A 15,081-nucleotide genomic window follows, 5' to 3' on the forward strand; every position below is an offset into this window, starting at 1 on the left:
TCTTAACTCTTAAGTCTTGCACAGCCTAGGGCTAAGGAAATTGTGTCCCAGTCTCTTCTCCCTCAATTACTTTCACTGTTCATTAGTTTGAAGTACTGTAGAAGCCTCAGAAGCTCCTGATAAACATGTAGTAGCCTTCACATCATCTCACTTTAGGGTGCAAAAGGAAAAAAAAAAAAAAAAAAAGAAAAAACCAAACTATTGAGTTCAGGGATTCACTCAGCCAGGTTTTCCAGGGCTGTCATAAGAGACAGACTCACCAAACTCTGACTGCCAGAACTACAGGGATGAATGGTGTGTGTGCACATACGTATGTGCTTTTTTTGTGGAAAAAATATCTCTACTAGAGCTACCTGATATAATCTCACCTCTTAGATTATCCTTTCTCCAGAATTAACCTCCTGAGACATAAGTAGGAGAGAACCCACCCGCTTGTTTTCAGAGCTTACCTTTCTAGGGAGTGTGTTTGCCACTCCTGCAACAGCAAGTCTAAAAATTCAAAACATCGCCTGAGAGAAGAAAGAGAAGAAATGCTGAGTTCTCTAAGTTAACAGAGGCACACCGACTTTGCCATGCCTGCCTCTGAACAACAGCCACCTTTTGTTATGAAGCTTTTTGGGACATTAGAATTCAGTAACAACCCCGATTTTAAGTGCAGAGAGGACCATTAGCACATCCAGTCCAACTTCCAGATGACACTACCACAGAACACTACTTCTGCTGACTGGCTCAAAGAAAATGTGTCACTATAAGGGCTAGTAGTGGGGAACAGCAACATGTCTGTAAAGAAGCCAAAATAATGTGACATTATTATAACGACATGTAAGCACAAAGATTAAAGAACATTTTTCTTTGAGAAAAAGTGCCTTTTCTTCTCTGCAGTACTGCAGCTTACATAAGATAGCTGACTTTGAATTTGATCCCAACTCGTGGGGGAGAACGAGATGCATTCTTTAGTAAGCATGAATGTTATCAGAAAGTACACATGAACCTATTTACTGGTTAAAAAAAGAGAACAAATTCAAACTAAATGCTCACCTTCTAACTGCAACAGACTTGGAGGTACAATTACTGGTTATGATGGGTATTAATCGAGGGATGTGCGTATGCTAGAAGAAAAACAAACAACAAAAACAGGAAGAAATCTTTACACTACAGTTCCATGCAATGAAAGGCCATCTCCTTCAGCCACCTGAGCCCAGTATGTAAATATTTATTTTTCTTCAATTCTTAAAAATAGAACTGCTAAATAAAGGAACACTAACAGATATGGACAGATATTTTTATTATTAAAAGTATTTTATATTTTATCTGTTAAAATATCTTTAACAGTTATTTTATTTTCTTCTATAATGACAGGATCCAGTGAGTCAAGGAGCTGAAGTCACTGCAAGAGGATCTAAACTGTCAGTGGTGACAACTTGAGAGATATCAGGCTATCTACAGCTTCCCCAATGAATCACTAAGGCAGAAGTCACCTCCGTGACCTAATTATTTTAGGAAACATGCATTGGCTGTGAAGAGTTTTAGAGCATAATTAAGAGGATGAGTCTGTCCTGCAAAGCAGGTTTAAAACTCATTCAAAGAAAAAAGTTTTCTCAGCTTTTAGAGGGATGGAAATATATTACTCTGCAAAGAAACATTTTTCCTACTATCTTGGCAGGGCTTAGCTATCATCATCTACACAAGGCTGCATGACACCTGAGAAAGCTAAGCCCAGCACAATCAAAAAAGTAGATTAGGCACTTAATCTAATTTTCATTGCAATAACATTCATATTTTTTTCAGAAACACCACCTTATTTGGAAGTGATAACATTTTGTTCTCTTTTGATGTATACTTACTCGAATAATTAATCTAACTGCTACGACACCAGAAGTGGCCATGACTTTGGCACTATTCGGAATTAGATTAAAAATTGTTGGCATGATGGCTTCTGCCCCGTGGTCAAACTTGTTTCCCAGAACTGATGACAAATGTCTGAAAAACAGAATGAAGTCATGCTGGTAAGTGTGCTGAGGATTAAGCCAGTCAGAATTCTACAGAACATCTGACATAAGCACATCTGACATCTCACTCTTCCTAACTGTCACCTCCTCTCCAACTCCAAAGGACAGAGAACACCATGTTTCAAAAAAAAAAAGTTTGTTCACTTTCATTTCAAACTTGTGTTCTATATTCATCTGAACTCTGAGAAACAGTAAGTTCAGCATAAAGTAACTAGCACAGATAAAAATTTATTATCAAATGGGATCATGCTGAAAGAATGTATTTTTCTGAACTTGCTAGTTTGTATTACAGTTTCTCTGAAACTACCTATTTTGCCTTAATATGCACAAATTTCAAAAAAGCTGTTAGAAACACTGCAGCGCCCTTTTTCTTGAAGCATTTCACAAAGGATAAACCATCAAAAAAAACCCTAGCTCAAACCGAACCAGAACAAAACATATATATTTTCAGCTTTATTGTTCAATCCTTCCCTACTTGGTGCATGAATGCATGGCTTGCTCATTCATTCAGCATCTCAAATCAGCATTGTTTAAAACTCAAGAACACAGTTTGGCCCAACTACAATCAGTGGCCTACATGGACATGGTTTTAAACAGCTGTAGTAGCAAAATCATGTTCTACCTATAACTACGTAGTACTAGCAGCACAAGTTACATCCTAGATGTGTTTAAACCAGTGTCTGTCCCTTTTTTCTACATCACATTTCAAGTACATTTAGACAGTAAACTTACCCCAATGTGATACAAGCCTCTCGTACTACTTGAGACCGCAGGTCTTTAGCGGATAATTTAAATGCTCCATCCAAAAGTCTTAAGTGTTGGAAGAAGTTATCATATTCTGCAGCTCCAGCCAAAAGTAAGGAGCGAATCTTTTTCAACTGTTAGCACCGTAAAAGAAAGCAGTGACCATTAATGAGCAATAAACACGAGGACAGTTATGTTCAGGGCTGGTACTTGGTTTCCAGGGTCCTTGTACAACCATTCCTCAATATGCATTGAGGAACTCTGTTCTTAAAGTCCAAGCGATTTCATTATTTCAGATCTTATATTCAACTTCTAGGTTAACGTACTAAGTACGATAATACAAACATGCTAGCTAACTGTTATAGGAATCCAGAAGTGTTGCATACAGCTACTCGAACTGTATTGTTAATAACCCAAACATTACTTTAAGCCAAAAGATATCTTGAAGGTTCTCCTCTGTTCCCCTTAGAAACCACCTATTTACAACCCCTTCTAAAGCTCAGGTCCTCTCACAGCTAACTATTGTATTAAAAGGATTACTGGACTTGAAGGGCATGGCTCATACTCAGATCTGAGTAATACTGACTTATATCTAGAATATGTCCATTGACTTCATTAAAATAATTATCTGGCTCTACTAGAAGTGGAACCCTGACCACATCAAATTGAGAAGTTTTCTATTACTATTACAGGGACCACCATTTCATCCTATGGACACTTTCACAGGCCCTCATGTATACTGAGGCATCTGAACAGTGCCTCGATTTAAGCTCACTGTTACTCAGTAGAGCAAACAAAAAAAAAACCCCTGAAGTAAGCTGAATCAGCACAGTTTGCCACTCAGATCTGTAATACAGGATTTGACAGACATGTCAAAGTTGCTACACCAGTGATGAAAGCCTACGGTGTAGACAAGATCATGCATCTATTTATACCATGAAAACAGCTCACCTCAGTAAATAAAACTCAATCTTGGCATGCATATAACATCTGATTTTCCACTTCCACATTTTCCAGTCATATTTATTTATTCAAAACTTAAGCGTGTAAATTCTTTCTGAATTTTTTTTACACCTCCTTTTGCAAAAGCATAAGTTCTCTATAAGCAAGGTGACTTTCTGCCTCATCAGGAAGTTTTAAGATATTCTGAATACCACTTTTGACATTTTGATTTCAGCATCTGCTAGCAAATTTCTAGCTTTACATCTGGATTTGCTGCATGACTTCCAGTTCAACCTGATGCTGTCTCAACTGGATTCTTGTATATCAAATAGCATTTTCCTTCACAGACATGGTTTAAATTCAGTCTCATAAGGAAACATTTCCCCCAGGCTTGGGGGAACATAACAGATGTTCACCACTTATACTACATTCTAGCCTTACTCTGAGGTTCTCCTAGTACCCTCTTCATGGGATTAAGCTCAGTGCTGGATAAGCTTATATTAATAAGAGTTCATATCTAAGTTCACTACTTACCGCGGAAACTCTCTGTTCCCAGTCATGCTTATCATCTGATAGTATCTCTCTTATTTTGTTTATGGATTCCTCAAGATCCCGGCTAGAATAAATCTGCAAATTTAAATACAGAGTAGCACCACAATGCAAGATTTACTCCAAAAAAGCAGATCACTTCCCAACTACATTCTTATGTCCTTCGCTCCTCAACGCTTAAATGTCACATGCTGGCCTTGGACACAGCTGGCTTTGCATAGTGCAAAGAATTTACACCCATTTCCTGCAATCAAAAATTACTAAATGACCACAAGATGACTGAAGGATCATTTTTATTATTTTACTATATTTTCACTATTTTAACCAGCATTCCTGCAGCTGCTAGTGGCTATATTAGCAAAGACCTACAGAAGATCATGAGTGGATACATGTGCTGTTCAGCTGTCCCAAAAATAAAGCTCTGGTGAAAGAGAGGGGATACGTGACACATCTCAGCATCCAGCTAAATCTATCAGCAGACATGCACTGCCCAGTTGTCGCACTCACAACAGCAGCAATCCCAGAGACACAGGTCACCGTTACTGCTTTCAGTTCCCAGATGGTACAGACGACACGTAGAGAGGCTTCTGCTGACTTCAGTTTTTGTTCGACCAGACTGCACTGTGCAGCGTGCGCATCCAGCTCCTTGTCCACTCCTGTGATACCTCTATCACAACCCTCCCACCCCCATTCCCTCTACTTCTGAGGGTTTCACACAAACTACTGGCAGATACCACCATTTAAAACTTGCCTTCCCCTTAAAGAAGATTTGCCAACATCACAATGAAGCACGATTTGCCAGTGATTAGGACTAGATCTTATATTCATCTTCTGCTTTTAAGTACTGTGTGTCTTCACATGTAATTCTACTTACCTGAACCGTTGGGACATCTTCAAATGCCTTAATAAAGTCTTCTTCATCCACAGCACCTGCTCCCTCTTTGGCTGCTGACATACAAATGAAAAAGCCTTCTCAATCATCTTATCAACAAGAGAATCAATTAAGAAACCACCAGCTATCAAGGCACCTAATCAGGAGAAAGTTCACTATCCACACAGCCTCAGTGCTGCAGATGCAATGAAATCAGACAGGGAAATTCAGTGCCAGGCACAGACTAGACATTCACAGCATCCTTCCAATTCCTAGGCACAGAGGGCACATTAGGAAAGTCATTACAGTAGTCACTCAACAGTTAGGGAACACAGTCTGAAAGATGAAAGGGAATATTTAGTTTAATTATATGGGAGATTCTGTTTTAAAGGATTTAATCCTATCTATAATAGATGAAGGTGCAGATCTGACAGGTGCACAAACAGACAAATGATAAGGAAGAGAAATAGTCTCTGGAATACTAATCAGATCAGAGACTGTCCGATATAGGGAACTTTCTCCATTTCTCTAGGTCACATGTAGAATTATAATCACATGTAGAATTATTGCTCACATTCAGAATTACTGCTCAGTTTTCTTTCTGCACCTTCATTACCAGCAATGTCCAAAGGTCTTAGAAGAAAGCCAACGTGTCAGTTTTAGATTGCATGGGCTGAAGTTTAGCATGTAGCTGTAAGCAGCCTGCCTCAGTTCAGCTAGAGTTGCAGCCATAAAGGCAAAAATCTATACACTGCAACATTGACATGATTTACTCATAGCCCTCAGTGCACAACCGCACAGGTCCAACCTTTCAAAAATGCAAAACAGATTATAGGGATGTGGGCACTGCTTGGAGATTCATCCTACCAAATTTCAGTCATGGCATGCAGACAATGTACACGTAATGGTTTCATAGGGGAAAATCTGTTACTGGATCCTGGGGGCCTGTCTGGAAGCTCTTGCAATAAGCTCAAACGTGAACACTGTAAATACTTCGCATAAAGGTCAATTCATATATGCTATCAGCTTACTTGAAGACTTGGAGCCCAGAGCTGCAGACCCAAGTCTGCGGGTAGTCCCCATCCCAACTCTGCGTGAGTTTGCAGGGGCCTTTGAAGATGTAGAGGAGCTAGCTGAGGAAGGTCTGTTCCCATCCACAGAGTCTTCATCATCAAAAATTTTATCTGCCAAAAAAAGCACACTCAGCTGTAAGTCCAATGAAGCAAAGGGATGTCCCAAGGAACATGCCCATGCGATGGCAAACATGCTGCATGGTCAAGGTCTGCTCTGCCAGCTCTCATCTCGGCAGCATCTTCAGGCTAGAAATCTGGTTATTCATCAATGACCACCAGGCTACCTAACCCAATCCTTTGCTATTGCCGCTGCTATGTTATAAACCCTTTCAATGAATGCATTCAGATAAAAAGAATCAACTTCAAATCTACAGCAGAAAGGTGCAAGCCACAGATAATACTTTGGGTATTAAAACTTATTGAACACTCTGTGTACAATCAAAGGGAACTGCAGCCTCTACTTCCAAATGTGAACATAAATTAACTTAAAATGAATAACAGTCACTTTGATTCTCAGTGAAGGTCACTTCAATTCCAAAGGAGTGCTTATATTGCAGTTTTACACAGATTAGCTAATCCACTCTAAAAACCGGCCTTAGGTTGAAAGGTGACAAAGTGTTTGGACAGCTGATATAGATGGCGCGCATTATTTATTGAGGCCAGAAAAGCCACCTCAGTCCCCATCAATTAGCTTTTCCACACTAACACTTCATTCAAGATTTGAGACCTGCTTCAAGTCCATCCCTCTCCAACAGTCCAAGGTACACACCCACTCTCCACCATTTTAGGAACATTTCCTTTGTGAAATTTCACTTAGCAAAAACTCAGGCAGGTGCTTTAATCCATCCCTATTCAGGAAAGCACCTGGGAATATCTAGTAACAAATACAGGCTCCTAGTTAGACACTAATGAGTGAAATTCAATACAGGTTGAGCTTTCTGAAAGTAAGAAAATAAACTGGTAACAGTAAAGACAAATTCTAGGGGAGATAAAACCACTGAAAGAAAAGCCTGTACTGTCCTCAGCCCAACAGCCTTAAGGAGTTTTCCCTGCCCAAAATGGTATTGGCTTATTAGCAGCTGGGCACAGGAGTACTGTCACAGATCATCTAAAAACCTAAACCCCACATTTCCGATATGCACCCGTGCACACGATGCCATACTCCAATCACAGCACAACACTGAAGTGACAGGTAGACAGCAGCATCCAACAAGTTAAGAAAGGTGGCCAAGGACATCTCCCCGCTTAATTTTGATGTTCAAGAAGTCTTGGAATATGGGAAAGGGCAAAAAAAGAAAAGCAACATCTAAAGGAAAGGGGTAATATAATAACAGGTACTCGGACCGGTGTTCAGGCAAAAGTGAACAAGTCATAAGTGAACATATGAACTTGAACATCAAGAAATTTAAGGTCACACAGCTAAGGAGAAGAACATAAGCCACAGTTAGGATGTGGGCTCTGTCTAACACAGTGCCCTAAGGCGACCATGGAGACTGTGCTACCTCCCTATTGACACTGGTCATGTTCTGACATACATAATTCAAAAATAATTTGAAAAGAGCTCAGGGAAGGACCATGAGAATGATTAAAGGATTGGAAAATATGTTTTTAATTAAATTAAATGAAAATTCACTGTAGGGGACTGTTTAGCCTGGCCAGATTCTTAACAAGTTGCTTGATTATATTCTGTGTTAACACAGCAACTCAAGATTTATTAACGTAGTTTTCCAGTGTGATTTATTAATATTGTTTCTCACCTAATAGAAAAATATACAACAAGGCCACTGGCTGCAGGTTAAAAACAAATTAAATTCTGAATTGCCTTTTTTCCCCTCCCTCCCCCCCAGCTTTTTTTTGCAATAATCACAGGACTGACTCCCTACAAGGTTAGATGTGTCACCCAGCAAATTCTACCACAGGCAGTTCTTAAAAAGCAAGATTGATTTTTTTTCCTGAAAGATACAGTCTAGTTCAAACAGGAATTATTTCAAAAAACATTATTTGGTGAGAGTTGCACAGAAGATCATGGCAGTTCAAAATAGACTTTAAAACATGTAATCTCTGAAGCCTCTATGACGGGGTTTAAGTAATACAGAAAGACTTGCACAGACCTTGAATACAAAAACTTCTGAGCACGATTTGCCCCAACTGCATTTATTTCAAAAGCTCATCTACAGAGATGAAGCAAATGATTGTCTCATATATATTACCAGCCAAGAGAAAGTCAGTCATACTCAAAACAAAAAGATACTTTACTACTTCAAAATCACTTTCATCTGGTAATAAAATTCTCCATCAGCTGCATTTTAGGCTATCTAGATACAGTCTCAGTTAACTCACTGCATTTTTAAAGCCTCCCCTCTCTGAAAGAAGAGGGTGTGGTTTGCTATTTCATATAATAAATAAAAATTCAGAAAGACAGATATTAAAAGGATCACACTCCTGTAGCATTTTAGCAATTAAATAAACTATCATTTTCATTTAAAACAGGCTTTTCTGAGCATTAGCTAAAAAAACAACACTCCAAAAAAACAACCAGCCAGCCCACAGTTTTGGGGATGTTTTGATTACAGTCACATCTTCCTGTTCATTAGTTCACAAACTAAGGATTACATGTTTATCAAATCAGAATATCCCTTCAATAACCCAACAGCGTTTTCTCATCCAAGTAGTGCAGAATGACAGCGCCACGTTCAGAACTGCACATCGTCTTCCAGCAGCACGTGTGCAGGACAGAAAAAGAAACAAAGAACAGAAAGAAACCTGAACATGGAAGTACAGAAAATAAGAGAAAAACAAGCAACTATACATTATCATTAAAAAGCCTTCCCCCCCCTCATTTATTGGCTCCTGTTCACAATAATCATTTGAACTTGGATTGTATTTTTTGCAGCCTATCTGCAAATCACAAGGTGGTAAATTCAGCATGGGTGTAACTCATGACTCCAGCAGAGATGCACCGAAGCGGAATTGGTGCCATGTTCTAACATTAAATAACCATTGATGTTCTCCCATCCCAAGACACACACACACACACACACCCCGTGCTCATTTATAAGGGCCACATAGCACTCTCTATCAGAGACATGCCCTTACAAAAGAGGCCTTTGTCTCCTCACCACTCTGCTGTCTTAGAGAAACAGGGAACACAATTTGCTTTACATTTTTCAATTCCTTTACATTATTTAAGAAGAAAAAAAAAATGCTTACAAGTACATATCCTTCTGCAAATAAGCTTCCTCAACATTCCTTCATATTTTCCATAGCGTGCCCAGATGTAACAGTGCTTCACAGAGCGCCACGGCTTTCAGTCCAGAACATAATCAATCATTGCCCCTCGTATTCATTAAGCATGCTGTCTTCACACATGGAGTTAAACAGCTATGGCTCCAGTCCTCTCTACAACTGCGGCTCTGCGGGATTCTCATCAACACCCATTTCCGCACAGGAAACTTCGGTTCACTTCTAGGAAGGAAATTTCCTGCTAGTGAGGGGAACCCGGGACAAATAATCCGGGATGAAGACAAGCTGAGTCTGCCTGGCTGGGCTGGCTTGCACTAGGAACCAGCCTGACTTTATCCCCTGGGAAGCGCTAACAGGAGCATCTCAACAGCTGTCATCGTTTGTCCATGACGAATAAATTTAGTCATTATTCATTTTAAAACGTAACCCCTTCAGGCCTGGGCAAGGTGTAAAATGGGGAGAAGAGACTGTGCTAGCTGTTCAGGAACCACAGTAAACAAGGGCCAGCATTTCCCCTGCCTGAAATGCCAGCCTGGGACCTTTTAAAGCAAAGTAACTGAGTTTCAAATTTCCTTTCCAATGAAAGGAGATGCTTTCTGGCTTTTAAAAAACTTTAAGATGTCAGATTCAAATCTTGTAGTTATTTATCTGTAAGCTTTAGAGAAGAGAGCTACTCTGCAGTGACTACAAAGTGTGGAAAGCAGCTTATGATCATGTTTATTCCTAACGAAGATGCCCCGCTACGGTCTTTAGGCCTGACTCTGCAAACCTGCTCTGGCCCCACTGTGCCCATTTATCATGTCCCATGTCCAAGCATCAGTGCCGCTGAAGTGGGCGAGCAACTTGCAAGAATTTCCTTTTACAGGACACCACCTTCCCCCCTTCAATTGTACATTTAAATTTAAGCGGTTAAATCTCTAGTTTGACATCTAAATAGACTGAAGCACCATGGCCAGAAGGTGGAATCTATAGATGCTCTGCCTGCTCCAGAGGTACTCCTTTTTGCCAGACACAACCCAACGTGCATTGGCCAATGTTTTTCAGACAGACACCCTTTGGACACCTCAGACTGTGCTCTCCCCCAGGGCCAGCATCTGGCACCCCCATCTCCAGCTGTAACTCCCACAGGACAGGAGGTGTCACTCACTCCTCTCTGGGTGTACCACCAGCTTCCAAATGTGACAGCTTCAGCTAAGGTTAAATGCCTCTTCCCATTAGCACACACCAACCCACATATGGCCTAGCTGCAAGCCTGCTCAGCTCCAACATTTACAGGTATTGTATAGGTTTCTCTGGGAAAACAAGTTTATGCACCCACTAAAGATAGAGACACATACGTGCTCCTCAGCAGAACTAAGCGTTTAAAAACGAAGGAGTCACAGTCATGAGCAGCAGTACACAGGCACAGTACATCATTACAGTTTCTCACTCGGCCACCTCCCACAGTTTCCCAGCTGTTCTCTCCTCCTGGCCCCAGCCATTGCCCCTCCTTCCCCACCCTCCACACCAGGCACAGTATTTTGAGCTTTTAAAACGCCGCCCACTTGGACTCAGTGACCCCGGTCAGCCCCCCCAGTGCCACCCACCGCCCCTCTCCCCCTGGGTCCAGTTCTCCCAGGTTGACCCAGCCACTAGCTCCAGTCCCAGCCCACCCCTGCTGCCACCTTCCAGCACAATTCAATGAATCACCTCATCATCCTTCACAACTGGCTTTCATGTGAATTCCCAAAAAACTGACCTCAGTGGGGATCCCTCCAAGGGCTCACCAGGACTGAGCCAGCCAAAGCAATGATCATGTCTGCAAGGATATGCATAGCACCATTACCTTGGCCTCTTTCTCTTATCTCACATACAATGTCCTATTTAAACTAGAATATGTATAATTGTGGGTGGGAGTTTGTCTTCTGAATAAGGTTTATACAGTGTAAATCTAGACAACATGACCATAATAAATACAATAAGCGATATGGCTGCCATCAGCCACAGGTAAGGTGGTACTTAGAGACCCAAGCCAAGAATGTCATACCAGGTAAGTGGACAAATACTTTTTATTTTAATAATCCTTCCAACACCCACGTGCTTTTCTTTAATCCAAAATGTTTCAGTTTTCCTTCCTTAGCTAGGAAAGGTGACACTCATCATCTTGGCTGCTGCCTCATTCTGTCTAATTACAAGCTAATGAAGCTGCTCATAACCTAACAGGTCTTCAACTACTATCACAAAGGGAAAGCAGATTCCTGAAAGAAGTAACACTTGGAATTGTTTTCTGCTCCAAATACATCATATTTACACAGGCAGTTGTTCTGATACACATCCTGCTCAGTCCCAAGCACATGACCGTGGTAATGTCAGAGTACTGATGTCTGCCATCCCCCTGCAAGGGGAAAAACAATTGGGCAGTAGTAGCAATAATAAACAAAGCTTATTTCTGTTAGTGAGGAATCCTACATTTATTAAATCAATTCCAGTATGATAAAGTTAACTGAGTAAATTGATGACACCCTGACCTGACCACATCCAACACCAGACAGTCTGCATATGGAAAGCAACTACCAACTTCTACCTGAGAGAATAAGCAATAGCCCTAGCAACATTCAAAATCTGCTCTCAAGGACTGGCCTGGTAAGTCAGACAAATCTTCCTGGAGATGACTAATCTGAAATCATGCAACTCACGACTGATTCAAGTTACTTTTCTGAGGGATATTATAATTTTCAATCCTGGAATCAGATGGCTCCAACTGAAATTGTATCCATGATGGCTAGGGGGAAGCTTGAAAACAAGAGCCTTAAAGACTTGAAAACAAGAGACAAATAAAAAGGATTCAATATTTATGAGCCTGTTTGCTTCAAAACATGATTTTTAAAACCATAAGGTTGACAATATTAATATCATTATGTCAACAAGCCACAGCATGCACTCTCTAATAGTTGTGTTAATGCTCATACGCTAAGAACACAGCAAAGTGCTTTTCAGAAACTTCTGTTCATTAAACTAACACACCTGGAAATGGGAATTTTTAAGAGTTAGTGAAACTGTCATTCAGACAGTTTTCAGCAATATGAAAGTTTCCATTAGCTTTAAAAGATTTAGAAAAGAGGCGGTAAAAAGGTTTCACTTTCCTACAAGCTTTGTAAAATTAAGTAGCAATAGGAGACAACAAAATAGCTATGATACTGAGTGAAGGAGCAACAAGCTCAAACAGCCAAAAGAATTCACAAAAGCACCAAAAGCTGAGATAAATTCTTAAAAATAGCCAGGATTTATTAGTTTCACTAATTAGCTTAGTACAGTTCATACAGACACGTAAACAAGAATGACAAACCCATGTGCTAGGAGCTGCACAGACACAGCCTTTGCAACATACAGATTAAAAAAATAATAATAATCGAGAGACAGACAGACACGAACACAAGGCAAAAAAAGTGAGAAGAGAAAAAGATAAGCATCTGTTTTCCTCAAAGTCATCCTTGGAAATACAATATTCCCACAGTGCCCTTTCCAGCCAGCCACACAGCTTTCCCCCAGACCTCAAAAGCATCAGGAAATCCACAACACATACCTTGGAAAAAACCACACCCACCCCAAAAGCCCACATGTTTACATACAGTTTCAATTTAAAGAGCAAAACCAGCCTTTCCCTACCCCGCACTTCCCCCTCCTGTCACCCAGAGGCTCTTTGTTAGCCCTTTCAGGGCACCCACCCACCGTTCATAGCCAGGCTGTCCATACAGAGATACGATTATCTACGAACACAGCCTTCCACAAACACACCAATTATTTCAGAGTCTATTAAATGCTCCACAACAGGGTGTTACTTCTGTGTTTTGCTGCCTCAGCTTTCCCTGCTGACTGCACTTGGGGGTGCTGTCTTTTTTGTTCTGGACCCTTGAAAATACCCTTTACATTACACCGGGTGGAAACACGCCAGCAGCAGCCCCAAGCACAGACATTACTCCCTCCTCACAGTGCTCTCGTTAGCATAATCTTTGCAGATAAAAATGCAAAGTGGGTCATATACCCTGAGCCCTAGAGATACCAATCAATGAGAAAGGCTATTTATACAGGATGGACCAGGGGGATCTTTTAGAGTCAGGAAATATCTTCTTCCAGAGCTACAGGAATTAATGGCCTATTGCAGGACTAATATAGCTGCAGGAAAGTGTTCCTTGATTCACGAACAGCAGATAAAGCAACTGGTTTTCCATTTTAATATTAATCCTCTGTGCTGCTCAGTGTCTATGTTAAGCTTTCTCCTCAGCCTTAGTGAAGTTTAATTATATAGGCAAATAATTGTATCAAAGAAAGTGAATTCTTCTGCCTTCGTTGACAAGACAGCAAAATTCAATTCTGCAGAAGCACAGGAGCTCACTCAGGCACCATCTTCATACACAAACGTGGCAGGGATGCATCAGGTTGAAGAGCAAGCAATGAACCTTTCCCCTCCTTGCCCTCACCTCCAAGTTTTAGCTTGGTGCTCTGCACTTGCCAGAAAACTTACAGCAACAGCCTGGACTCCCTGTGCTTGCAGAGAGCCTCTGCTCTGTCGGAAATTCAGGCAGCAGGCAAAATGGGCAGCGGCATCATCCAGCTACCGGTCATCCACGCTACACCCACTACCCCAGGCAACAGCTTGCTCTGCCAGGGTCTGTGGTTGACCTTGCACAGTACTTGTTCTAAAATTATATAAATGTTAGGAAAAAGCACAGCCATTCCATGGCAGCAAGAAATATTTGTTATTATTTTAACACATGGGCAAACTGAAACAGTCTTCTGTTTCAACAGGACAACAGTCTTCAAAACTGTTTTATTCATATTCAAAAAGGACATTTGCAAGTGGCTCACAGAACCAAGAAATCACATCACAAACTATTAGAAAAAAATGTTTTAATTTAGTTCTTGACAGGTTGCGCGAAGCTTAGCCACACTTGAAATTGTGTTCCCTATTTCACAGGGATGGTACCCAGCAACACTACAGGAAAACAGCTACCAAAGACAGTGCTAAACTGAGCTCCCAGGGAGACATCTGCTGGCAACGGCTTGGGCTTTATTTGCCAAAACCCATATGAAAAAGCAGATACCTAGAGAATCAATAGCTCAAGTTTTGTCTTACCTGGACTGTCTGTACCCTATATAAATAAAGTTAATTAAGAGGTACAACAAGAAACTGAAGCCTTTAAATGGACAGATGCTTTTTCACCTGCAAAGGACAGGAACGCCATGTGCAAAGCGATCAGGTGCCTCCATCCCCACAGACCAGGTTCAGGTTTCCAGCTATTAGCACCATCTGTTGCCATGACATCATAGGAAAAGGCATCTTCTCCAGCCTGTGCTCCTCAACTGGCACTCCCTGCACAAATCCCTCTGCCTACTCCAGTAATTGTCACGAGTGCAGCTCACCTAGATGCTGACTGCTCTAACACACATCATTGTCAACAAAAGGAAATTGCATTTTATATTGCTATCACTTATTGCTTCCTGAAGGGCTGCTCATTTTCTATACTTGCAGCACACCAAGGTGTAAAGTGTTGACAGCTAGCACACAGAGCTGTATTAGGAAGGAAAGAGCATCCTGACATTTTTAGGACAAAGCACTGTTACAAAAAGGGCAAAAGCATCTTACTGCCTCAAATTACCCAGAGCACAAGTG

At 41.0% G+C, this 15,081-nt stretch overlaps 1 protein-coding gene across 1 annotated transcript in view; it reads right to left on the reverse strand.

Annotated features, from left to right (window-relative positions):
* CLASP1 (cytoplasmic linker associated protein 1) overlaps positions 1–15,081 on the reverse strand; it is a 186,045-nt gene that overhangs the window by 92,319 nt on the left and 78,645 nt on the right. Inside the window, exons 9-15 of the mRNA XM_009274983.2 lie at positions 6,147–6,299; positions 5,119–5,192; positions 4,230–4,322; positions 2,742–2,887; positions 1,845–1,980; positions 1,039–1,109; positions 450–509 (exon numbers count right to left, since the gene is read on the reverse strand). Of these exons, the coding sequence (XP_009273258.1) occupies positions 450–509; positions 1,039–1,109; positions 1,845–1,980; positions 2,742–2,887; positions 4,230–4,322; positions 5,119–5,192; positions 6,147–6,299 (733 nt within the window). The remainder of the gene's footprint in view (positions 1–449; positions 510–1,038; positions 1,110–1,844; positions 1,981–2,741; positions 2,888–4,229; positions 4,323–5,118; positions 5,193–6,146; positions 6,300–15,081) is intronic.

This window comes from Aptenodytes forsteri, unplaced genomic scaffold (genome assembly GCF_000699145.1).
Source record: "Aptenodytes forsteri isolate BGI_AS27 unplaced genomic scaffold, ASM69914v1 Scaffold255, whole genome shotgun sequence".
Lineage (NCBI taxonomy): Eukaryota > Metazoa > Chordata > Aves > Sphenisciformes > Spheniscidae > Aptenodytes > Aptenodytes forsteri.